Source organism: Mus caroli, unplaced genomic scaffold, assembly GCF_978045245.1.
Source record: "Mus caroli unplaced genomic scaffold, Mus_caroli_1 scaffold_15, whole genome shotgun sequence".
Classification (NCBI taxonomy): domain Eukaryota; kingdom Metazoa; phylum Chordata; class Mammalia; order Rodentia; family Muridae; genus Mus; species Mus caroli.
Window position 1 is genome coordinate 52,772,686 of NW_028227270.1, and position 25,380 is coordinate 52,798,065.

Sequence of the window (25,380 nt, forward strand, 5' to 3'; positions counted from 1 at the left end):
AAATAATTCAAGAGTGGATTCAAAAGAAAAAGTCAAAGACAATTTTATTAGCACTTAAAAGAAAAACCTCAGGGCAGGCAAGCTGTAAAAGCCTCAGCGGTGCGGAGGAAAGAATTAAAAAGCCACGCCATTTAAGCTGCCATGAAGGTCAGACACATGGTAGATGAGTAAGACAGCCCAAAGTGTTGGGAGAACACAAACTGCTGAGGAAAGCATTCTGAGAAAAGAAAAGAGATGTTGCATTCTATAGAATAATTCAGAAAAGGAGGTCAACTTAAAGCTCCACAGTTGTGCCCCTAAGCAAAAGTACACTATATCAATAAAGGACCAATTATTCCGCTCATCTCTTTAACAAGGCTTAAGGTGAACCCACCTTCCCAGTGGTGATTCCTTGGCCAGTGATTGGCATAGGCCAACTGGCATGTTAAGTCTCCACTCTGGTCAGAGATTCTGCTCTCTTAATCAGATGGAATTTCCCCATATTGAGCCTTTATTCCTATTTCTAGCACCAAGAACTTGTATTCTTGGCCACAGACAAGTGGTAAGATGTGCCAAATCAAATCCCCTCCTGCATGAGCTGTGTGATCTGAACTTGAGTCTTCTCATCCATTAGGAATCCACCCCAGGATGCCTCATTTCCCAAATTCTATGAGCTCTGAGCCATGCTTTCTTTTTCTTGTCAGGAAAAAGGGGAGTTGAAGGTCCTGAGCAAGCATGGCTGTTTTTGATCTAATAAGTGGAGTGATTCTCTCCAAAGACAAAGCTATTAGTGAAACGTAGATGAAGTGTTTCTGAGAGTCACCTGTGGTCTGATGGTGACAATGTGCTTTCCAAAGACAACCCCCCCCTATGTATATTCAGGCAGACTGCAGTAGAATAGCCTTAAAATAAAATCTTGAGAAATGCAGTTTGCCCCCTCTGATTTTTGGGTTGGTTTGTTTTTTGTTTTAGTTTGGTTTGAGTTTTTGTTTGTTTGTTTGTTTGTTTGTTGACTGTGATGGATCTGCCTGAGTCATTACTTGTGTCTGTTCTCTAAGGAATCACAGAACCTAGCCTGATTGGCACAGGGTGGATCCCCACTCATCTGCAGCCCCTCTTTTCTCATTTATTACTCGTCCCCTGAAAACTTGTTATTGTGCCTAAGTGAAAGATCCATTTTGTGCTCACGGGGAGAACCAGTGTTGGAGTCTAGCATTGGAAGGCTGGACCCTGAGGATGTGTGCGACACTAAATCCTGCTCCCTGAGTACAGGTGCAGCACTGGAAGGCTGGTCTCTGAGGATGTGTGCAACACTAAATCCTGCTCCCTGAGTACAAGTGCAGCACTGGAAGGCTGCTTTCCTGCTAGGCTGTCCCTGGAGGATGGCATGAGACACTTTCTATGGGGACAGATGAACAAAGATTTGGAAACTTGCCTCAGTACTGAAGAGGCCCTGCTCACCTCTGTGACCAGAAACTCTGTTCTGCATCCATAAAGGAAAATACATGTGCCTGCTTCAGGAGTCATCCATGTGCTCATGAGTGGAGCATGAAACTCTCTCTTCCAGAATTCCAATCTTTCCAAAGAAATCATTCTGGTGTCATGCTCTGCATTCAATGTTTTTTATCTCACATTGACTGGAAAGTGAAAGTTGCACATACTCATAGTACGATATGGTGTTCCAAAGCAGGTTTACATGAAGGATGGTGCAGTCTCAATGCAGACGGGCTGCTAGCCTGAGCTGGGCTGGCTTGCTAAGAAACAACTGGAGACAGAAATGGTCCTGAAGCTGCTGCTGCTCACACAGAAGCAGCTTTGCTCAGTGCGGTATTCCAGTCTCTGACTTCAGCATACTTTATGGAAAGTTCCATCTCCCACTGAAAATAGAGACTCCACCATACCCAAGGCTCTTGTATGGGACAGTCAGGTCTATATCTAAGGGTGTGTCAACCACTCCTGTGCCCACTCCTGCTGTCATTGTCTTCTGGACACTGGTTAGAAGCAGTTAACCATTAACTGTCACTGTAAATTCAGAGAGTAAGTTGTGATGATGTCTCAGCTTTTCATTCTCTTCTTATTAGACATGGGACAGACAGCAGTGTCTGCTTCACTGGGCTGTGGGGATAATTAAATGGGCTGAGACTTACAAAGGTCCATGGACCTGTAAGTGGTCCATGGAAAGCCTCCGTAATTGTTGTGGAATGGAGGAAAGATTCGTGAATCAAGAGTACAGCAACTGACCTCAAGAAATATGGACCAGAAATTCACCATGAACTACAGAGCTTGTATCTCTGAAAATAGTAGTCTTTTCTTTAATCAACAACTGCAGATATCTGCTGAGTGAATTCACAGGTGTGAGTGACAGTGCACATGTGTGTGGGTGGAGGCAAGGGTGGTATTCAGTATCTTCCTTCATCTCTTGTCACCTAACATTTTGAGTCGGTCTCTTGGTGAACCTGGCATGCACCATTTATGCTCGTCTGACTAGCCAGGTTGTTTCAGGCATTCCTTGTCTCTGCCTCAAGCACTGTAGAAGGATAGACACCTACCCTCCCTCCAGACTTTCATAAGGGTTCCGGAGATCTGGGTTGTGACCCTCATGCTTATGTGGGAAGTAGTTTAGTTATTGAATTATCTCCTCTGCCCTCACAGACATTTTTAAAGACTCTAATGACTCAAGACTGATACTTAGGAGTCATGTCGCCTTCTGAGGCTCATTCTGTTCTGCTCCTTCACTGGCTTTGTGCTTCCAGACTTGGCAGAGTGACCCACTAGAGACAAGAATCTGAGCCTCCTAAAGATGCAAAGACAGGCACCATGGTCTCACAGGAGAGCAGGCAATGTACTGTAAGATGCTGGTGGTCCCTTTCTGTGCTACTCCTGGGGCTCCCCTGAGCACAGGGTGGCTGAAATGTGCATCTACATTCTGAATGATGGAGGTCAAGGCTGCCGGATGATACTCCTAATCTATGACTCTTCCAAGGGAGGTATGAACAAGTATCTGTTCACGTCAAACACAGTGCTGGTGACATAACGGAGAAATGACTCCTCCTCAGTGTAGCTTAGGGAACTAGTGAATTTATTGGAGCTACTTACAGGAATCTGGGTGAGGCCTGGGTGACTAAAAGGCAGATGCATCATAGAAACAGTGACCTCTTGATAACAACAACAACAAAAAGCTACATCCTTGCAGCTCCCTGTACAACTTGTAGTCAGCTGGGCCTCTAGGGGATTCTCCTCCCCTCAGCCATTACTGTTGCTTAAGTAGCCTTGAGCCAGGGCCTTGTAAATTTTGGAGTTTTGTTTCCTTCCTGAGCCCTGTAAGACTCACTTACTTCCTAGGACTTATGAGTTTATCTCTTTCTTTTATGAAGCAATGCCTCAATAGAGGAGAAAGAGCTATTGGCCACCCTGTTCCTTAGTTTACTGTGTGAATTAACACTTGCTGAGAGAAAATAGTCACTAAAACTCTGAATGTAGGATGACACTTGAGGTCAGGAAGGATTGACTAGATTCCAATGACTACGAGCTTTTAGTTGGAGCAAATCTTTGATAAACAATTCTTTAGTGTGCTGGAAGAAATAAAGACTTCTGTGCTTGATAGGACCCATGAGGTTAATAGAGCTGAGCTTCAAGGTCTCTGGGAGGCTGTGAGTTCCTCGGAGGCTGTCAGTTTTATGGGTCTTAACTTCTGCTGTAAGTGAGGGAAAGAGAAAAATCAGAACCTCAGGGAAGTGAAACCCAGAGATTTCACCTTGAAGTCACACTTACAGGGGAGAGGTTACCTACATGACTATGTACATAAAATCTACCAAGTCAAAGCATCTGTATGTAAATCTTATATCTAAATGACATGGGTTGGTGTGCACACATTAATCAGTGTTATAAGCGTTTCTATAGCTAGAGTATAGGATGGTGGAATTGTCCTCAAATCAAAGTGATCACCAAGTATCATAGTCTCCCACTTGTACATGTTGGGCATAGGTGGGTTAGCATTCTATACCATGCATAGGTTCCAAACCATGCATTGCTTACAAACTCACTGTCTATAATACAAGACAAGAGGAGACAAGAAAATTCATAGTGAGCCCACTGGTTCCAGATGCCACACGTAGAAGGACCAACGTTGTGGTTAATTTCCATTGCTAAGCTGCAGAGTATAGAATCCCCAGTAGACACTGCAGTGTGGCTGTTAAGCCCCTAAGTTGGGTTAATGGGAGGAAAAAGATTCAGCCTAAATGTGAAGAGCGCCATCCCTTAGGCTGAGGTGACAGATTGAACACAAAGGAGCGAGCCCGTGAGACACCAGCACTCATCTCTCTCTCTGCTTCCCAGTGAGGACGCAGTGTGAGCCGAGCCCTCAGACTCCTACTCCTGTCTCCTCATCACCACGACGGGCAGCACCCTCAAGCCCCCATCACAGACGTTCATCTCATAAATCAGAGCAGATCATGGCCAAGATGCTGACCAGTGGCACAAAGACAGAGAGGGGGTCAGTCTGTTTCAGAGCAATGCCTCGGTTTACTGCTAGATGCTGTGTATCTAAAACTACACCAGAGTTGGCTATCTATAGCATAATACTTGCACAGGAGGGCTGCATTCATTTATTAAAGTATTCAGTTTTGCTCTTAGGAACCCTTCATAAGAACCCATTGCTTCTGACTTCCTCTTGAGTTGAGGATACTATGGGCATCCTCACCTGTCCTGTCTCCCAGATGAGTTTCAAAACCTGGTTGGCGTCTTAACCTCCCTGGCAACCCAGACATTACGCTGTGGATTTTAGCACCCAGTGTCCAGGAGTATGGTCAGTCCTCACACATTTTCCCCACGGGGTTGACTGGCTGTCACAGCTGGTTTATGGCTTGGTCTTTGAATAGATGACCTTGACAGATGAGCCAACCAACATCAACTTCTGTGTGGAGCATTTCACCGCTTGACCCTATGCTGATGCTGCACTCTGTGATGCCCAGACTCTGTGCAAGACCCCACCCAAGACCTGCCTGCCATTGTTCTCTGCATGCTGAAACTCAAGCATCCTTTGTCCCTGCTCTACAGAGCACAGCTGTGGCCTTCCCTGGGGACCTCCACTGTCTCCCAGTAAGAACTGAACATTTATCCACCTGATGAGTGATTTCTGATTCCCCCGGAGGCTCTATTTTAGAGAATTGAATTGAAAGTTGATGGTAAACAGTTCAAGCTTAGAAATGCCAATTTACTGCTGTCAGTGACTATAGACGTAACTTATAATTTGACTTGATGAGTGCTTTCTTCTCTAACTTCATTTGGCTGGAGAGCAATGGCAATGGCGTATGAGTGGTAATTTCATTCTTCCCACCTGTTTTCACAGTGTGCTCTCTGAAAAGCTCTCTGGTCATCTCCTTACACATCCCAACGAGTGGGACCACCACCCACTGTCCAAGTTGGAAAACTTAGATTCCCTTTTAATCCTAGGTTCTCTCTAATCCACAGCAATCCCAATTTTTTTCCTGTTGTCAGAATAGTTAAATTGAAAATGAAACTGTATGTAATCATAGTTTTTAATAAGAAACTAAGTGATACACTCGAGGAAAAGACTTAATGTTTAGTTTGCTGAGGTGTACACTGATTTTAACTTGGACAGAGTTCTCTATACTGTGAAGTAAACTAGATAAAACCTGTTCTTCCCCAAGTTGCTTTTGGTCATGGTATTTTGTCATAGCTATAATAGCCATAAATAAGAACCCACCTTACCCACACACAGATATGATTATGCTGGCCATTGCTCCCACACCAGCCCATTCTTGTTCTTCCTGCCTTTCTGTAGTTGCTCTAAGAATATGGGCAAAAGCAATATTATGGTTCAAGTTTGAATCTCACTCAGAGGCTCATGGCTTACTGCTTACAACCTCCTGACTGGTATCACTATTTGAGGAGGCTATAGAAACTAGGGAAGGTGAAACATGAGCCTGGCTAGTTGCGACAAGTCACTGGGAACATCCATCCTAGACATATATAGTTGTATCCAGAATGGGAAAAGGTAACTTCTACAAAGAGCCCAACAAATTCTAAGAAGTTCCCAAATCCTGCATGGACACAGACAGGTCTCCTGGCACAGAACTAGTTTCTGCACAATGAAATTGGAGCTCCGTTTCCCATGCTATCTGTGAAAAGGCAGCAAACAGGCTGGAACCATCTCCCCCCATCTCAGAGCCGCTTATGCTGTAAACTGTTGCTTCCCATCTTATGCAATCACTATATCTGCTTTATTAAGATGGTAGCCAAATAAACATAAAACAAAACTTCAAATAGTAAGTATGCGGAGTGGTGTGTTTTAATTAACTGGTATGAAGTAACCTTTGCAAGGGACCCATGAGAAATAAGCACTGTGAGACAACAGAAGCAGCAACAGTCATCCTGTGACTAGAACCCAACTCCAGGGATAGGCTGGTGATGGAATTGGTGGAAGATGTCCTTTCTCTCAGATGTGCAGAATAGTCCTGGCTGCATGGTGATGTGTAAGCTAGTGTGAACTAGAGGGAGGTAATGGTAGCTCTTTTTCATACCCCAAGTGGGTGTCTTCTAAAGGCCAGCGTCTGGGTAAAACCGGAGCTCTTTTGTGTTGCAGGGCAGTCTTAGATGAGACAAGCTCTCCCTCAGCAGGTGCATGATGGAGCCACTTGTGGCTCAGCTCTGCTAAAAACTGTTAGTTTCTGAGAGCCCCTTTCAGTTGGAAAGAGGAGGGAGAGGGACTACTTAATATCCCTCCTGCTCATTACACTGGATTGCTTTCCAGATTCAGTTGCATATAAAACAATGATTAGAAGTAAGAATTAAAAAAAAAAAAGAAGTAAGAATTCAAAATTTTAAAAATCCAACAATCTAGCATGGATAGGAGAGAGGATCATGAGCATCGCCCCTATGTGAAAGCTATTAGCAAGTAGAGGGTCCTTTTCTTCAGAGGTGTGGCCTCCTCTAAGTTATCCATGCTCCAGTGCATGGCTCTACATATGTGCACATGCAAGTGACAATAATCAGACTCAGGGGATTATAAAGAGAAAAAGAAAATGAAGACGGGTTTTGGAGAAGATGGACAGACAGAGTGGGATGGATATAGAAATAAGTAATATACATGTATGAAATCCTCAAATAATGCATGAAAATTTGAAAACTCGTATGAAAATATTTAATGCTCTCTCTGAAAGGCGAATTGGCTTTACATGTTTGCTCCTTTGCCTGGGTCACTAAAGAGAGAAAGCTCACACAGCTCTTATTAGGCATTCACTTTTATTAGCTAACAAACTTGGTGGCCAGCACCTTAATCCACAGAGTCATCTCAACCTCCTATTCCCAAACATTTTACTGTGTTCTAAATCCACAGTGATGTGTTAATACGACAAAAGAGATGTGCTTGTGTTACATAACATGTGAATTTTGTCTTCCGTATTTCTCGGTCCTTTAAAAAAAAAAGGTTGGTCATTCATCTACCTTTTGGATTTAAAATAGAGATTGTAACTTACATTTGGTTGTTAAATAAGGTGTGGGTGGGGGATAAAATCGCTATATTTGATTCTCTATTTTTCTTCATGGAGTCTGTGTCCCTAGGCAGGACTGGCTTTGGTGTCTAGCTCACTTGGTTATAGAATATGGAGAGAGGGCAATGCTAAGGGGCCCCAGATGAGGACCTGAGTTTGGAGGTGGCCTCAGAAAGATGGATGAGGGAGTGAGGTGGAGGAGGAAGTACCAGTGTGACAGCCATAAGCTGTCCTGAGCCCCTCTGGAGGATGCTTGGGAACTGAAGCAGGCAGACACAGGAGCTCATGGTCTGAGACCCGAGAAACAGTGGGAAGGAACAAGCCACAGAGAGTGCCTGGGACATAGATGGGGGGGGGGGGGTGTCTTGGGCAATGAGGAAAGCTTCTAATATTTGGCCTTTAAAAGTGGATGAAGACAAATCTGAAGGAAACTCATGTATTTTGAACTCTGGCTTTTATTAGAAATTCACTTTTATTGTTATTTTATAACACTGTTATCATCAGGTCCTGTTCACCAAGAGCAGAGGGTCCACCCTGCAGCCCTCAAGATACCAAAAAAAAAAAAAAAAGTCAGCTCTAAGAGCCACAGTGAGGAGCTGAATCAAACCTGGGGGAGCCTGCTGGTCTTACATGCAATGGATGAACATTTAAATGGTTCTATTTTGACTCTAAACTTCTGAGATTGACCTCCTGTGGTTCTTTTCCCCAAAAAATAATTATTTTCCTTCCAGAATGTGGGAGAATGCCACTCTGACTAAACTAGGTCTACACTGAAGTAAGTGCCGGGTAGCATGCTAGTGTTCACTGCCACTGTGTTCATGAATGCAGAAGCCAAAAACGCACAGGAAGGGTGTGTGTTAAGGACAACGCTTAGCAGAGACTCAGACGTCTAACTCCGTTTCTGAAGTAGTTTATAGTCACTGGAGGATAGTGGGTGTTTATCATAGAGGAAATGAAATATTGGAAAATATTTAACTTCCTTTTTTAGGGAGTGTGGAGTATCACCTGCCTTCCCCAGGTGCAATAAAGCTCGAGCTTTCTCACGCACATGAACGGGAAGGTGAAATGAATGCTTTTTTTTTTTTATCTCACATTATCTGTTGGTATTTTGGATTTTTAATATGATTCCTGCTTTCCTATTTCAGAATCAAAATAGACGAATAATATCCTTGGGGAAATAACTATACCTGCTTTTGTTATCCAGGTGAAGAACTCTTATTTAGAACTCAATAAATAAGGATGTTATACCATGGCCTGACCTAAGGAAACTTTGGGGATTGTTTTGTAATGTTTTTTTTTCTTCAGAGCAGCACCTAATCAGAAGGCCCTTTCTGTATCCATTTGAAACATGTCGCCCCTTCCTCCCCTCCTTGCAGGAACGACTTCTGCTTTCCTTGCTGCCGGCTCACATCGCCATGGAGATGAAGGCTGAAATCATTCAGAGGCTACAGGGACCCAAAGCAGGACAGATGGAAAACACGAACAACTTCCACAACCTGTATGTCAAGCGACACACCAACGTGAGGTATGGTGCCCCGTGCGGGCCCACAGCACTGGATTCAGTGGCCTTTTCCTGGGGAGTCACGTCCTACGATAACTTCCCATCCATTGATGGTAGAGTGTGGCTCACATCGCTTACCATTCTGATACCTCTCGGGGCCTTCATATTAAAATAATGTACTTCGCTCATTGGGTTGAGTTTGTGGGCTTGCCATCTGTGGCTAATAGGAACAGAGAAAAGGAAGTGGATTGTGTAGTTAGAAGGAGTGGCCCTGAGCTTTTGCGACACAGTGGCCAACCCTTCCAGATGGGTTTCCTGGAAACAGGAGCTCCATGAAGCCAGTGTATTCAGAGGAGGAGGCTGAGATACTTTGTTTCAGGGTCTGACGAAGCAGAGACAAAGGCCATGAGGGGTGGGGTGCTTATTTTTGTATTTCTCATGACAGTAACTGCTTTGTCAAGACAGACATAGGAATCCTTCAGGGAGTCATTCCTAGAATCATAGTGCTCAGAAGCCAGCAAGCTAGCACTGTGGGAGTCTAGCCAAGAAGAAAGATGTGTGAAGCCTCTATTACCCCTGAATACAGACGGGGAACTATAAGGCCCTTCACTTTGGGATGGATAGGAGACTCATTCCCCTAAACCACCACATAGCTGGTATTCCTTTCAAGTCCGACCTGCTCCAAGTACTTCTTTTGGGAGTTTGCTCTCTCATCCATTCACTGTGTTGATGTAAGGCTTTTTTGTTCATATTGGCAGTCCCCATAATCCTCTGCACATATACCTGACTGCATTTGTCATTCTTTAGTTTGTCAGGGAAGGTTCTTGAAACTTTTTCAGAATGCCCAGGACCACAGATACATTTAATTGAACATCTGCTAGAAGTGGGCCCTAGCCTATTCCCCAAATCTTGGCTCTCAACTGCAGTCTGTTGAACATCTGTTAGAACTGGGCCCTAGTCTGTTCTCCAAATCTGGGCTCTCATCACAGGCTACTGTCTCCTGGGCCAGCTGTTTTAAATCAAAAATTTGCAACTCAGAGATGAAACACGCACTTTACGGAAACTTAGATCCATAGCTCATTTGTCATCAGATCTTACAAAAAGGTGCACAGAGCCAGTAATGCAAACATACACATGGTTATGTGAGCAATAAGAAACCCATCCCACCAAATGAGAACTAAAGGAGAAACCTTGGATGGGTGATGAAGAAAACTAAGCCTATCTGAATGGCACACTAATGTTATGGCACATTAAGCAATAAAATTATTTAAAAGCCCTGTTTGCCTTTGGATGTGTAAGCATCTCATCTATAAGGTTAAAAAAAACAAGACAATTCATTTCTGGTATCTGGGAGTGGGCTGTTCCAGTGATTCTTCTTCCCAGCCTTTCCTTGTACAAACTGTTACAATCCCCTCCCATCGCAGGAGCTAATTTCAAGCTACTTATTGGGTAATCAAAGCCTGTAAAGGAAAAAGTGGTTCGCTTAAGTAGTCCTTGAACATATTGTCCTTGGACAACTTGGCAACTGTAAGCAGTTAATGAATCCCTTATAGCACCTTCATTGGCTGTCAGTTTCTGTATAGCAGGTCACCCCCAAATTTAGTGGTCTAACATAGACATAAGCATCTCACATGTCCATAGGCTAGAAGTTTGAGAGATGCTTATTCAGATGTTTAGGGCTTTGGCTGTGCCATGGAACTACAGGGCAAGTGTCATTTATAGCTGCCGGAGGACCTGCTTTCTATCCTGCCCTCCTTGGATGGGTCACATGGGTTATTAGCTAGAGGCCTCAACTCCCCTAGTCCTCACAATCAGCAGCCTGACCTGATATCCTCTCACCATGGCAGCTCAGTTCTGCCAATACAAGGAATCCTTTTGCTGGGTATCTAGGCAAAGCCGGAAAAATTAACTGTTACCTCCTGGTTCTGCTTTGACGTCCACTAGACACAGAGTTTATTCCCCACTAATAATACTTACTAGCACTAATAAAAATAATAATAAATTTTCAATGTGATGACAGCAACTATTGGTTGCCTTTCTCCAGATCTTCCCTGGTAGTTCTTAAACATTCAGAGACACAACATTTGAAAAATGAAGGCAAAATAAAAACAAATGTATTATTGCTTAATCTGGTGTATCGTTTGTCTGAAACCACGTCCTTCCTGCACAGTTCAGGACCTAGAGGATTTTTCTATACTCTGGTTAGTGTTTCTTGTCCTCGGGTTGCCACCTTTGGTAATAACCCCCAAAGAGCCACCAACTTGATTCACACAGAGGTCTCCTCTGACTCCCCCTCTCTCCATCTCTGTGGTCTTCTGCATATTTGTTGCATTGGCCAGCCAGGTGTCCAGGCCCCACTAACCATGTGCTCCCCCTACTCAGAGAACACCTCTGTCTTCATCTTGCTACAATCTTGATACTTTCTTTTCTTGTCTGACTTTATCTTCTCCTATAAATGAGTATTGTTGTCACTCCTGTGGCTCCTTTGTGCCTCTTCGCTCTCTGGGACTTCATTATCTTTGTGACACATGGAACTCTACACAGCATCCTGTGCTGATTCACCTGATGGATGACTTAAGGCAGCAGTAAAACCTGACAAAGCTGAAGTGGTTTCCTTCCTGTGCAAGCTCATGATCTGTGTGAGTCTGGATTCCCAAACACAGCTCACCCAGGAGCTACTCTTCAGCTTCAGTGTATCTCCCTGAAAGCTCCCTGCCAGCATCTAATTAGCCACAATGTGGTTGACTTTCCTTCAGTGCAGGACCATGGCTCTCCATTGCTTCCTGGCTCAAAATTAACTTTATAGTAGTGATACATTCCCCAATTCCTGTGAGACTTTAGAGCCACATGATCGCTTTACATGATTTCACACATTGATCACAACCTCTGCTTACTCTTTCCACTTCTCTACTGTAAAATAAACTGCAATCCAGCTTATGACACATCATCCCACCTGAAGTCTGAGCAGGTAGCAAACTATGCAGGATCACGTGATTGCCATCCCCTTTAGAAAAAAAGATTGTTGCTTTGTTTTCTTTTTCTTTCTTTCTTTCTTTTTTTTTTTTTTTTTTTTTTTTTTTGAGCTGGTGCACACAGGATTAGGCCTTATCATCTGCTGCTTCTACGGCTGCTTCTATTGTAGAAGCTTGTACAATGTGAGCCATGTGACAGTTCAGGTCAGGGCATTCCACTGACCACCTGAGTGGCAGGAGTGTCGAGGCAGTTGTGCAGCGCCCAGAAGTATGTAGGGAAGACAAGAGTAAAGACCCAGAGTTGGGTCAAAATGATGCAGCAGTTCGTGTCTCCCCACTAACTCCTCAGCTTCCCTTAAAATGAAGCACTTGAGAAATATTTCAATTATGATTTAATGAAAGGTTTCTGTATTTCCTGTCCAGGAAATTGCATGTTTCTTCTAAAAATATCACATACAAAACATTTACACTGATCTAATAGGAAATTGCCAAGACTTGTCTTTACAACATAATATAGACTTTTAAATTATCCTACCCTACCTGTTTCCACAGCATATTATATGCTGACATTGTTGGCTTCACCCGTCTCGCAAGCGACTGCTCCCCTGGTGAACTGGTCCATATGCTGAATGAACTCTTTGGGAAGTTCGATCAAATTGCAAAGGTGGGTATCCCAGCACTTCTTCCACTGAGAAGATAAATAAATGCCCAGCTTATTTTCCTTCCTTCAAGAATGTTTGCAAAAACCTGTTAGTTTTATTTGCTGTGGCTAGGAAGAGCAGTGCCCTAACATGTAAGCACTTCAAGTTTTCATCTATTTGTAACAGCTTTACGTTTAATTTATAATTATGTATAATTCTACACTCAGAATGGTGAGATTCTCTTTGTGATGCTGTCACCTTGGGCTCTCCCGGGGGAGGGGGGTTCCTTTCTAGGTATCTCCTTGTGAAGGTTTAATCATCCTGTCTTCATACATTTAAGTAGGGTTCTGGAAGGAACCCTGAGGTATGCAGTGTGCCGTTTGTACTAGCCCTTTATTTACTATTGCCTCAGTTTTATCTTATAGCTTTCTGCCACTTCAACAGACACATCAGCTGGGTGTCATCCTCTGTATGCTTACATATGGGAAATTTCACAAAGACATGAACTCAAGATATCTAAGATCCTATCTTGATCCTACTTAGAAAACTTCTAGAATTTCTGGCAGAATATGGATAGAAATACATTTTTGTCAACCTTTTCCTTTTCATTAAATACTGCCTTTCAGCCTAATTTTGTTTTGAATGGCTCCCTAACAACCTTCACTATACCTACGAATATTAGTTACTTATGCAGAGAAGAGCTGCTCTGCATGGATTACTTCATTTGTAAACAATTGCCAGTGTCTTAGAAAGAAATTTCGTCTGCAGACGAGATGATGTTTTTTTGTGGGCCCATCCCTCTAGTGTGTTGTCTTTTTCTGTATATAAGCTCCCACTGAGAAAGGAGGTTAAAATTTTAGGGAGAGAATGGCTCTACCTCTGTCTTTACCTCTTAGGACCTACATTTCTCCTTTCAATGGGGATCAGTCATATTGGAATAAGACCTGTCCTCTTCCAGTGGAACTTCATTGTAACTCATTGTATGTTCAGTAATTCTGTTGCCTAGACAAGTGACAGAAACGGGCAACAGGAAGGATGTCTACAGAAGACTCTAGAATGAACATTTTCCCCATTCAGAATAGAGGGACATTGTGATTTCCAGTAAGATTCTCTGACTGCATCTCAGTCTAGCCCAGCAGATGGAGCCTAGCTGTCCATGGTCAGAGAGGCTATCCGTTTTAGATAACAGTTCATGATACAGTTAAATAACATTAACCAAGCATCAGAAACAAGCAGCCAGCCCAGCCCACAGAGTGAATCACATCACTTAAGACAAGCATCTCAAGGTCATAGCCAGCCGTTGTTTCTAACCTCTGACCTAGAATAGTCACTTAAGAAGTGTACAAGGAGCCTGATTAATGATTAGTTTGCTCCTTTCTTATTTGTGATACTACACTGGCATAATTAGATGCATCATCAATAGTGATATAAATAAGCATGAACACATATCCTTCCTTGTGACCTATTAGTCAGAAAAAGACATGTGCTGAAACATCCAACAAACTACGTACATGCTTACAAAGATGTCATGTGTTATTCTCAGAGGAAATAATTTGTGTTTAGAAAACCTTGAGTTTTGTCGTGTTTTACTAAAGGGCTCCTTAAAGGGTTTAAAAGGAATGTAGGATTGATGCATATGAATGAGATAACCTAAATATTATAATGTAAATTATAATAATTAATGTAAATATAATATAAACAAGCAAAATGAGTTGGTCAAACTTTGTTTCCTTTTTTATTTTTTAGGATTAGTTTTGTATTGTATATACATGTGTGACTCTATATGGATAAGACGCCGGTCAGATCTCCCGAAGCTGGAGACACAGGGGCTTGTGAGGGACCAGATGCAAGTGCAGGGAACTGAACCTGGGTTCTCTGCAAGAGCATACTAGCTCTTAACCATTGAGCCATTTATCCAGCCCTAAGTTGAGCAAACTTTGTATTAGACATAGGCAGTGTGTGTGTGTGTGTGTGTGTGTGTGTGTGTGTGTGTAAGGAGGAGTCTGCTGTCAGTTAAAATAAAGGAGAAAAGCCCAAACACAGTAGAGAACACCATAATACTCTAACACATAGTAAGTCTCACTGTCTGATTCTGGTCTGAACAATTCCAGTCTTCTTAGAATGTTCGTTTGTCCTTCTCCATGAGTGTTTAGAAAAGTTGAGACTACAGAGAACAATCTTCCTCTGCTCTTAGGGGAGACCCATTCCAAAGCAATTTCTGTATGCCCCACGTCTTCCCCTTCCCCGTGACTTGTGCTGCTTTGAAAATGGGAATGTGGGAAGGGGTGGCGAGTTCTCTCTGGGCAGTGGGGAAATCCCAAGTTCTGACTCCCTCTCTCCATGTGCCTTGTCCATGGGAGCAGAGTCAACAATGGATGCTGCTGCACAGATCCAAATCGTTGTAGCTCAATGCAAATGAGGTCTTCTGATTTCTTTCTCCAGGAGAATGAGTGCATGAGAATTAAAATTTTAGGAGACTGCTATTACTGTGTTTCCGGGCTCCCTATATCTCTCCCTAACCATGCCAAGAACTGTGTGAAAATGGGACTGGATATGTGCGAAGCCATAAAGTAAGTTGTACCACTCAGAAATTCTATTTGAGTGCAGAACAATTTTGAGTTGTAATTCTCACCTGCTGCTATTTCTATTTTCTGTGTACTGGCGCTTACTGTACATTTAAGGGTAAATATGAGGAAATGGATGTATAGAGAGTGCCGCAGTCCAGAGAAAGACTGACAGAGGCATTTAGGGTCATAGTTATCATCCAAGAATTTCAGTGCAACTGAGATAATAATTTGTTTCAACGGTGATTAAAGCAAGTTCCACTCATTGGCTCTGCATTCTGTGATGTGTTACCTGTTGGTCTCAGGCGTGATTGATGAGGTGATTAAAAATACTTTGCTTTCTTAAGCCCCCAGCAATGGGTGACAGACTGGGGATCTCTCATACATTCTGGGAAATCTTTGTTCTCTTGTCTCTTACATGAAGGGACAGCATTTGTACTCCTATTATTGGAGCATAAGATGAGTCAGGAAGTCTAGTGAAGGAATACCGTTTGAGGGAAGTCATTTCATCTTACATCAGTAGCGCATTTTTCTGGAAATTGTAACATCGTCCAATGCCATCATTATGCACACTCTGGGCCATTGTGAGATGATAATAGTTTCCTTTATTGTGATGTAACAGACCATTGTCTGTCCTTTGCAATGAGACGCTATTGATCTGTGCTTCTTCTCCATTTTAGCTTGAGCAGTTGTCTCCAAGTGCTAGGGTTATCCTCCTAAACCCTTGTTTTGTAACAATACCTTGAATGGTGAATTTAAGTCAACATTGCCCAATGTTTCTATCTCTGCTTTAGTGAAATTCTTCATTGACCTCTGTTAATGGTTATCAGTACTCATGAAATATTAGATACAATTTCAAATTACATTCATTTTCATAATATATTACATATAATTAAAGCTCTTAAAATTATTTTTCTTATTAATTAAGTAGTGTGTTCAACTGATAAGATTTTTTAATTAAAATAGTACAACCTTTACAAATCATTTCATATCAGAAGATAACACCGAAAAAAATTATATGATAGCAAGACATCCATTCAAAGCATCACTGTGACACTGAAAAGAATTTTCAAGTGAAAGAGATATCAATATTTGGTATTTGAAACGATAGGCACAAGATGATTCCAGCCTCATATTATGGCATATAAACAAAAACCCTGTAGGAGGTTTAAGAAGATTTTATTTTTTTATTAAAATTCAACTGATAAGATTTAACCCCTTATGATTATTTGTTTAAATCCATATTCAGGCTGAAGTTATTAAGTTCCCAAATAAGTTCATAATATGTTTATCAATGACATACCCCTTAGAAAGCACTAGAATTGCAAATGGTATTTGAATTGAGGTCTGATACTGCAATGGCATTGATGTCTAAAGGTTTTGAATTGAACACATAGCAAGAGGTCATACACCTGGATCTGTTCTTGATACATGTTACTTAGAAATATAAAAGTCATAGCCAAAATGTTTTGTTACTCCTGACACCACTAGGCTGATTCTGGATGTTTGGGTGGACTTCTGGGGTGGCTGGGGGAGAATCCCTTCCTCTTGTCCTCTGCCATGGGAGGGTCCATGGTGGCATTGCCAAAAGTCTGGTGTGATCTGGATAATAAAACACAGGGAATTTGGCCATGAAGCAAAGGAATAAAAGGACATTCCTGAACTGCAATCACTTCACTTCTCTTTAGGAAAGTGAGGGATGCTACTGGGGTCGATATCAACATGCGTGTGGGAGTGCATTCTGGGAACGTTCTCTGTGGTGTGATTGGTCTCCAGAAGTGGCAGTATGACGTGTGGTCTCATGATGTTACTTTGGCCAACCACATGGAAGCTGGAGGAGTCCCTGGGTAAGACAAATATTGAATTTCTCTCTTCAAGGTGGTGGCTTAATTAGACATGCCAGGTGAACAAGGTAAAAAAAGAGTTGCTGAGTTTTACATGACTACTCTTACCTGTGTTGGAATTGTGATACCTGTGTGACCTCTTATGAAAATCACAGGGTGGGGGGGGAGGGAGGGAGGGAGAGAGGAAGGAAGGAAGGAAGGAAGGAAGGAAGGAAGGAAGGAAGGAAGGAAGGAAATATTTTTAGAGGGGTTCAGGGCCCCAATTCTATAAGCCCTTTAGCCTCTATTCAAGCATATGAATATCACATAGTCAATTCTAAACCCTTACTTATTTGCAAATTTACCAATATTGATCTGAATTACCATTGAATGATTCAGTACAGGCATGGCATCACTCCAGCAGTGGAGCATCTACAAGCAGTAGCGTAAGCATCATAAGCAGCCATAGAGTTCACTTGTGGTTAGTAATTAGTCATGTGACTCTCATATGTGCGAGCTGTAATTCAGAGAAGCCTAGGAGTGTGTATTGGGAAGGAAATCCATTCTTTCATACAGTTGAGGCCCTTGTGCTAACAGACCCCAGATGTGGATTTTGACAGATATTCTCACAGGAAAATTCAGTGTGATCCAACATTTTCTGATGAAGTTCACCAAACTCTCTGTCTGCACAAAGAATCTGAAGGTATTAGGCACTCGTGACCTCCAGATGCTGTCCTTCAAAGCAGTGGCAAAGTAGTCTATAAACCTCCACTGAAGTCACTATTTCTAAGGACACACTGGCTTTCCTTCACTTGGAAGAGAAATGATTCCCCAAATCATAAAGAAACAGAATACCTTTCTTTACAATTGTCCCTTTATCTGTTTAAATTTTCGATTTCAGACGTGTTCACATTTCCTCAGTCACTCTGGAGCACTTGAATGGGGCTTATAAAGTGGAGGAAGGAGACGGTGAGATAAGAGACCCATATTTAAAGCAGCATTTGGTGAAAACCTACTTTGTAATCAACCCCAAGGTCAGTACCACTCTGCAGTGTTTATAATTAGCTCGTGATTTCCGTGATTGGGAAGGAAGAGCAAAAGTATTGTTACAGGCAGTGCTTTTAGTCAGGAATTGGTATATTTCTCTGCTACTCTTCACCTTAAACTACTTTAAGTGCATTCAATGGCTTGATTATAGAAGACACTTTGCAATGATACATTCAAATATTTATTCAGAAAACATTTTAAAAGTATCTCCTGTCTGTATGCTGGGGACAGAAGGAGGGGATGAAGGATGATGGTTAGGGTTAGTATAGAGATATGTCTATGTTAGTGTGTGGGGTTTTTGTATAATCCTGCATGTGAAAGGCTCTTAGTGTGTATAGCCTCGAAATCTGTGAGTTGAGAAGAAATATTTTATTGAAGCCATCAAAACATAAGAATCTAATGAGATGAACTAAGATAACTGAAAAAAAGAGAGGAGATATTTTATGATTAACCAGAAAACCTCACAGTCCATTGTCAATCCATTTATGAAGATATAGATACATACAGATTCTGCTTCCCTTGTGTTCCAGAGAGCCCATCACCTGGGACATGTACAGACAGGACAGCATGGCCTCTTCTTGTATGCACACTGCCTGTTTGATGAAATCAAGGGACTCTGAGCTTTCAGTGTTGTAAACTTCTCTCAGATTCCTGACAAATTGGTATTAACATAATTTTCAGTTTAAGACCCTGAAGCTCCAGGCAGTTGCATAACTGTCCAAGTGACACTACTAGTAAATAGTACAGAACACAGCAAGATGGGCTTTAGAGCCATGTCAGCCAAGATCACAAAATCAAGATCAAATTCATAAGCATTTGTCTGTAATAGCTTCCCTGAAGCCTGGTTCACCTTTAGGGACATACTTCTGATTAGCTTCACGGTTGACCTAGAGGTACATGAGTGATGGGTATCGTGAGTAGTGAGCAGATGGTACAAGTCATGTATTCAGGCCAAGAACACCAAAAACCGGATGTGTGAGGCCACCTAGCATGATCAACACAGCCAAACCTAGTTACAAAACCATCAACACAAACCAAAGAAGATCCTAAGTTCTGTCAAAGCATTTACTTTATGCATTGTTATCCATTAAATATCAAGTGATTGTAAGTTTTACTATCTAGAAAAAAAAAAAAAACAATTCACTTGGCCAAATGAGGCTGGAGTATGACCTGGGAAGGGATGAGTAGGGTTGGAGTGTGCCTATTGTGATGCTCTGCTTCTCCTCCCAAGGGAGAAAGACGGAGTCCTCAGCATCTCTTCAGACCTCGACACACTCTGGATGGAGCCAAAATGAGAGCATCTGTCCGCATGACCCAGTACTTGGAGTCCTGGGGAGCAGCCAAGCCATTTGCACATCTGCACCACAGAGATAGCATGACCACAGAGAATGGGAAGATTAGCACCACGGTATGCTTGCCTTGGAGCCATGGGCATGGTGGGAGGGCTGGGAGCTCCTGCCCCAGCCACGAACCAGCCATTTCCAGCCAAAATCATGCTTGTCAGCAATGATGGTGATCTCTGAATCCATGGGTAACAAAATTAATTAACCAAGCTCTTCTTTCTCTTATGAAAAGTGTATGATACCTTGAGTATCTAATGAAAGCAGTTGTGAAGCCATGATATCCTGCTCATGGGCATTATCAAGACTATTCAAGACGCAGGTGTGCAGGCTCTACAACAATCTGCCTGACCCTTTGCTGTGTTTCCCTGTTCTGGTTCCAACCAGAAATGCCAAAGCTTCTCACAGTGGGAACTCTTGCAATAAGATACAGAGAAGAATATAGAAGATTGATCCAGAGGAAGCAGGAAGGGTGAACACAGTTGAATCACTAATATAATCTTAAAAGCATGCCTCAGTCTCGAAGTGGAGTCCAGTTTCATGTGTAATAGCAGGATAAAGTTGAGATAAGGTGCAATGTTTTATGGTTCTCATTGGCTAAGAAAAAGCATGGTAGGCTGGCAGGTAAAGTCAGCTTTCCATCTTCCCTCTTCTCCACGCTTCAGACTTGATAACAGATCCTTAAGTCCTGCAAGTGGGGGCCATGCATCCTTGAGATTATCACATAATTACATCATTTCCCCTTCCCTTTGTACCTGCCTGTCTTAGTCAGGGTTTCTATTCCTGCACAAACATCATGACCAAGAAGCAAGTTGGGGAGGAAAGGGTTTATTCAGCTTACACTTTACACACTGCTGATCATCACCAAAGGAACTCAAGCAGGTCAGAAAACAGAAGCTGATGCAGAGACCATGGAGGGACGTTCTTATTGGCTTGCTTCCTCTGGCTTGCTCAGCCTGCTCTCCTATAGAACCCAAGACTACCAGCCCAGAGATGGTCCCACCCACAAGAGGCCTTTCCCCCTTGATCACTAATTGAGAAAATGCCTTACAGCTGGATCTCATAGAGGCATTTCCTCAACTGAAGCTCCTTTCTCTGTGAAAACTCCAGCTTGTGTCAAGTTGACACAAAACTAGCCAGTACACTGCCAACTCCCCCAACATAGCCCTCCTTCTGTCTTTCAAATTCACCAACTCTTTTTTTTTTCATTAATTGCTATTACATACCTAACTCAAAAATAAATGTAAACCAAGAGAAGATTGTGAGTGGTCAGTCAACAGAAGACAGTGTTGGCTGGAGTTTACATTCTAATGGTCAGGGAGATCACAGTGGAATAATATCAATGAATAGCGCTATCTCAGGTTCAATAAGCACCGTGAAGATGGTAAATTTAAGTGTATCAATTTAAGTGAAATGGTGTCTGTCCTAGTGTGGTGTAGGGATGAACCTCTCAGGTAAAGGTCAAAAGTGAAGCTCCTGAGGGGAGCTGGCAAGAGCACAAGGTCAAGTCCCTCAATGGAAATGAGAACTGCAAAGATTCTGAGAGAGAGAGAGAAATGTCCTCATCTTCCACCTAAGGGTGAAGCAGCAGGCACTGTGAGATGCATACTTGGGGTCTACTTGGAAAGGGGAGCAGATGAGACTTGGTGGCGAAATGGATCCATGCCATCAGCAGGTCTCACAGCTGGAGAATGAGGACAGATTGAGGTGATAAATGTAAGGGGCAGTCAGGTTACTTAAAATAGAAAAGAATCATAATCTTTCTAATAACCACCATCACGTTGACATGCCTTCTTCATATCTCAATCCAACAAGGAAGGGCATGGGTGGTTGTGCAAGCCTGAGACATATGAGAGAGGTTGACGCTAGAGATTCTACTGTGGAAGCTGAAGCTCAGCATGAAACCATAAGAAGGGGTTCCATGCTGGGGTCATCGAGCACTCGGGGGTACTTAGAAAAGGCACCCCAGGCTCTAGTGTCCAGTTGCCAATTATAATCAATATTCCTAGTTTAAAAATAAAACATGAAGCATAAGTTTGTTTGAACATACTGTTCAAGCTTTTACTTTAACTCCACAACATGTATACAAAAGCATCCCTGTGGTTTTTGTTTGTTCAATTGATTGGTTTTTAACTCTCTGGCTGTTATTAGGCATCGAGCTATCTCTACTGTCATTCCCAGCCCATGTCTCCATTCCAATCTTTCTGGAACCTCCTGTGCTCATATGACATTTTCTCTTCCTGTCCATTGTCTCCAGAGTCCACCCATTTAATCCTTGGTGCCATTTCTTACAGCCTGGTTTGCCAATCAGTCCTTGGACAGATATTGACAAATACTTTTATGTTTTAAACACTGTCAAATATTTGTGTGATGGCTGAGATTCATTTCCACTTGATTGTGAATTTCTGATAACTCTAATGAAGTCTTCTGCAAGTCACCATTTGAAGCTAAAATTGAGCATTTTAAGACTGTAAACTTTTAAAAAGCCAAATTATGTTGCTACTCCCAGCATCTCAATTGCCAATGTTTATGGATTACACCAACACTTTTATTAACAATTATATTTGTTTACATTTCAAATGTTGTCCCCCTTCCCAGTCTCCCCTCTGCAAATCCCCCATCCCATCCCCCACCCCCTTTGCCTCTAAGAGGGTGCTCCCCAACCCACCCACTTCCACCTTACTGCTCTAGCATTCCCTTATGCTGGGGCATTGAGTCTCCACAGGACCAAGGGCCTCCCCTCCACTGATGTCAGATAAGGCCATCCTCTGCTACATATGTATCACATGGCTCCCTACATCTATACTCCTTGGTTGGTTTAGTCCCAGGGAGCTCCCAGTGGTCCAGTTAGTTGGTATTGTTCTTCCTATGGAGTTGCAATCCCCTCCAGCTCCTTCAATCCTTCCCCTAGCTCTTCCATTAGAGTCCCCAGGCTCAGTCCGATGGTTGGCTGTGAGTATCTGCATTTGAATTGGTCAGGTGCTGGTAGAACCTCTCAGGGAACAGCCATATCAGTCTTGTGTCAGCAAACACTTCTTGGCATCAGCGATAGTGTGGGAGTTTGGTGTTTGCAGATGGAATGGATCCCTAGGTGGGGCAATCTCTGTTGGCCTTTCCTTCAGTCTCTTTTCCATTTTTTTTTTATGTCCCTGTCTTTCTTTTGGACAGGAACGTTTCTGGGTTAAACATTTTGAGATGGGTGGGTAGCCCCATCCCTCAAGTGGGGGTTGTGCCTGTCTACTGGAGGTGGTCTCTCCAGGTTGTGTCTCCAGTTTGTTGGACATTTCACCTAAAGTCATCACCACTGGGTCCTGGTAACCTTTATACCAATATTTTAAGTCTTTATGATACACCTTTTTTTCTCAGGTAGATTATCACTTCATTATTTAAATTATATTCACCATGATAAGAGAAGAAATATATACCATCTCAGGATCATTAGCACATTCTTCCTGAAAGATGTTTTTGACACCACTAATTAAGTTTCTTTTTTATTGCAGGATGTGCCAATGGGTCAACATAATTTTCAAAATCGCACCTTAAGGTATGGTTTGTCATTGACTATTTAATTTTTGAAGGCATATTGCTTGTTATTTATTTCTGAGAGTAATTATCATCAATTAGAGCTGTTTCAAAGGTGTCTTCCAAAAGAGCAGCTACTGTGAAGAGCCCTATCAAATTACTCCCAGCTTCTAAAAATAAGAATATTAGTGTCTTGTTATTAGGCTTGAGAGAGAGAAGAGGAAAACACCACCTGCTCGACACTTTACACTGTTAAATGCTTTCTTGCAATTACTCTTCCTACTAGACATACAGAGTTTTAAATATCTGAATTGTTTTACATTTTTAACTGCTGTTTAAAAATCAATGTTTGTTTTGAATCCCAAAAGCGACCCCCAAGCTGCCCACCCTGCTCAAAAAGAAAGACCTTTACAAGAACGTCCTTATGTGTCCTGCCACTATCCATAATAAAACCATATCTCCATCTTTTTGTTTAATTTATGTGTATTGGTGTTTGTATGCATGTATCTATGTACACCACATGCTTGTATGAACGGCAGAGGCCAAAAGAGGGTGACAGAGTCCCTCAGACTGGGAGTTTCAAATGTTGGGAACTATAACATGGGTGCTGGGAACTGAACCCGTGTCCCGTGCAACAGTAACAGTGTCTTTATTGATGTAATAATCTCTTTGAGCCCCACTACATATTTAACATCACACCGATTTATCTTACATTTTACTGTAATATTGGAATAATTAATGTAAGCTATTGGCACAAAAGTTAAGGTAACTTTCCTTTCTCTACAAAGAGACTACCTTTTTGGTTTACAAAAATGGAAGAAAAATATAAGATCCAACATATTTTCCTATAGCATATGCAATGTATCCCAAGAAGAAAGCAAACATGCCTGTCAGGCCTGTCTGTTTTCCCAGAGCCCTTCCATATGACGACTGTAATGAACCCTAATTTGTATTTCTGCAAGTGTGAAATTTTAACATTGAAATTTAGTGCTTTCATCTTTATGTTATGAAAATGATAAGGCTCTTGGTTTTTTCAAAATACTTTCTGTTTCCATAATATATACTATATAAAGGTAATCTTAAGATTACACAGTACCTCTATATCTCTATGCTACCTTGAGAAGGCATCCCCTTTCTGGGGATGTACACAGTACCTCTATATCTCTATGCTACCTTGAGAAGGCGTCCCCTTTCCCCTTTCTGGGGATGGTGAGATGTTCACACATGTTTAGCAATTATTCTCAGGACCATCTGGTTTCTGTATTCACCACCATGCAACTCAGTTTCAAATGACAAGATACAGTGGGGAAAGCGTCACAGGAACCCACACAGACAGGACGTGTCTTCACAGATGACTGTGGCTAGCAGTCTAATCAAAGCCTGCTACCATTTTATCTCTTGTGTCAGAAAAAATCTAACCTCATACCAACTGTGTTCCCATGGGATAGATACTGTTGCATAATCATTATAAAGGGGAAGAGCCTAAGACACAATGGAACTGGACAATCCTAAGACTCTTCTGACTACGAGAGCTGAAGTCAGCAGATGATTTTATATAGTGTCCAGCCACTGTGCTTCTAAAGCATGGGTGGGTTAAAAGGGCCTTCTTATGTACTTGCTTCATGTTGTCTATATTTGTTGATCTTTAGTAGCCTCTAAGAACTGTGTAGAGAACACAGCTTTTGAGCCAGACTGCTTCCAGAACTGTAACTGGACCCTTACTAACCTCTCTGAGGTTGGTACCTGACCAGGGCACTGACTTCTCTTGACACCATCTGTGCCTCTTTAAGTGGACTCACCCAGGCACTTGGATTGGACAGACCTGAGAAGTCCAGAACCAAGATGAGTGTTGACACATTTGGAAAAGGGGATTGGAGCACAGAGTGGAACTCAGAGTCAGGGGACAGTGACAGGACAGAGAACCCAGCAGTTCTGAATCAAAAAGACCAAGTCCCAATAGGCCATCGAGAGGGTTTGGTGAGAGGACCAACAGGTGTATAGTTGGCTTACACTCTCAACATTGGAAGCCACATAAATAAGAAATCTGTGTCTACATCAGAATGATTCCCTGGATGGTACATTTAAATTATTCATTATAATAGGCACTTCATAGCTACTTCACGGGTTGTGTTTGAAATAGTGAGCCTTGCACAGGTGTCATGGTGCTAGCACTGACCACCACTGAGCAGATTAGCAAAGCTGACACATTAGCTCAACCTCTCAGGAAATATGTGCCTTTTCTTGTGAGCACCAACCTCACTGCACATTCCCTTAGACTTGGCCAAAATGTGAGAAAGAAAACCATGGAAGTACAGAAACTCCAGTCTCCTCCTGGGACTTGAAGATTGCACTGAGGGTCTAAATACATCAGGGAGGAGCCCATAAAAAAGGGTGCATGTCCACACCAGGTGATTGATTAAGCTCTACTTAAAAAATAAAAGTGCAACGAGCCAGAGGAGAGGCTCGGAGGTAGAGCACAG

General features: G+C 42.4%; 1 protein-coding gene across 1 annotated transcript in view; it reads left to right on the forward strand.

Annotated features, from left to right (window-relative positions):
- Adcy2 (adenylate cyclase 2) overlaps positions 1-25,380 on the forward strand; it is a 401,885-nt gene that overhangs the window by 268,699 nt on the left and 107,806 nt on the right. The window contains exons 5-11 of the mRNA XM_021179908.3: positions 8,867-9,015; positions 12,516-12,627; positions 15,047-15,174; positions 16,857-17,015; positions 17,893-18,025; positions 19,270-19,446; positions 22,879-22,922. Of these exons, the coding sequence (XP_021035567.1) occupies positions 8,867-9,015; positions 12,516-12,627; positions 15,047-15,174; positions 16,857-17,015; positions 17,893-18,025; positions 19,270-19,446; positions 22,879-22,922 (902 nt within the window). The remainder of the gene's footprint in view (positions 1-8,866; positions 9,016-12,515; positions 12,628-15,046; positions 15,175-16,856; positions 17,016-17,892; positions 18,026-19,269; positions 19,447-22,878; positions 22,923-25,380) is intronic.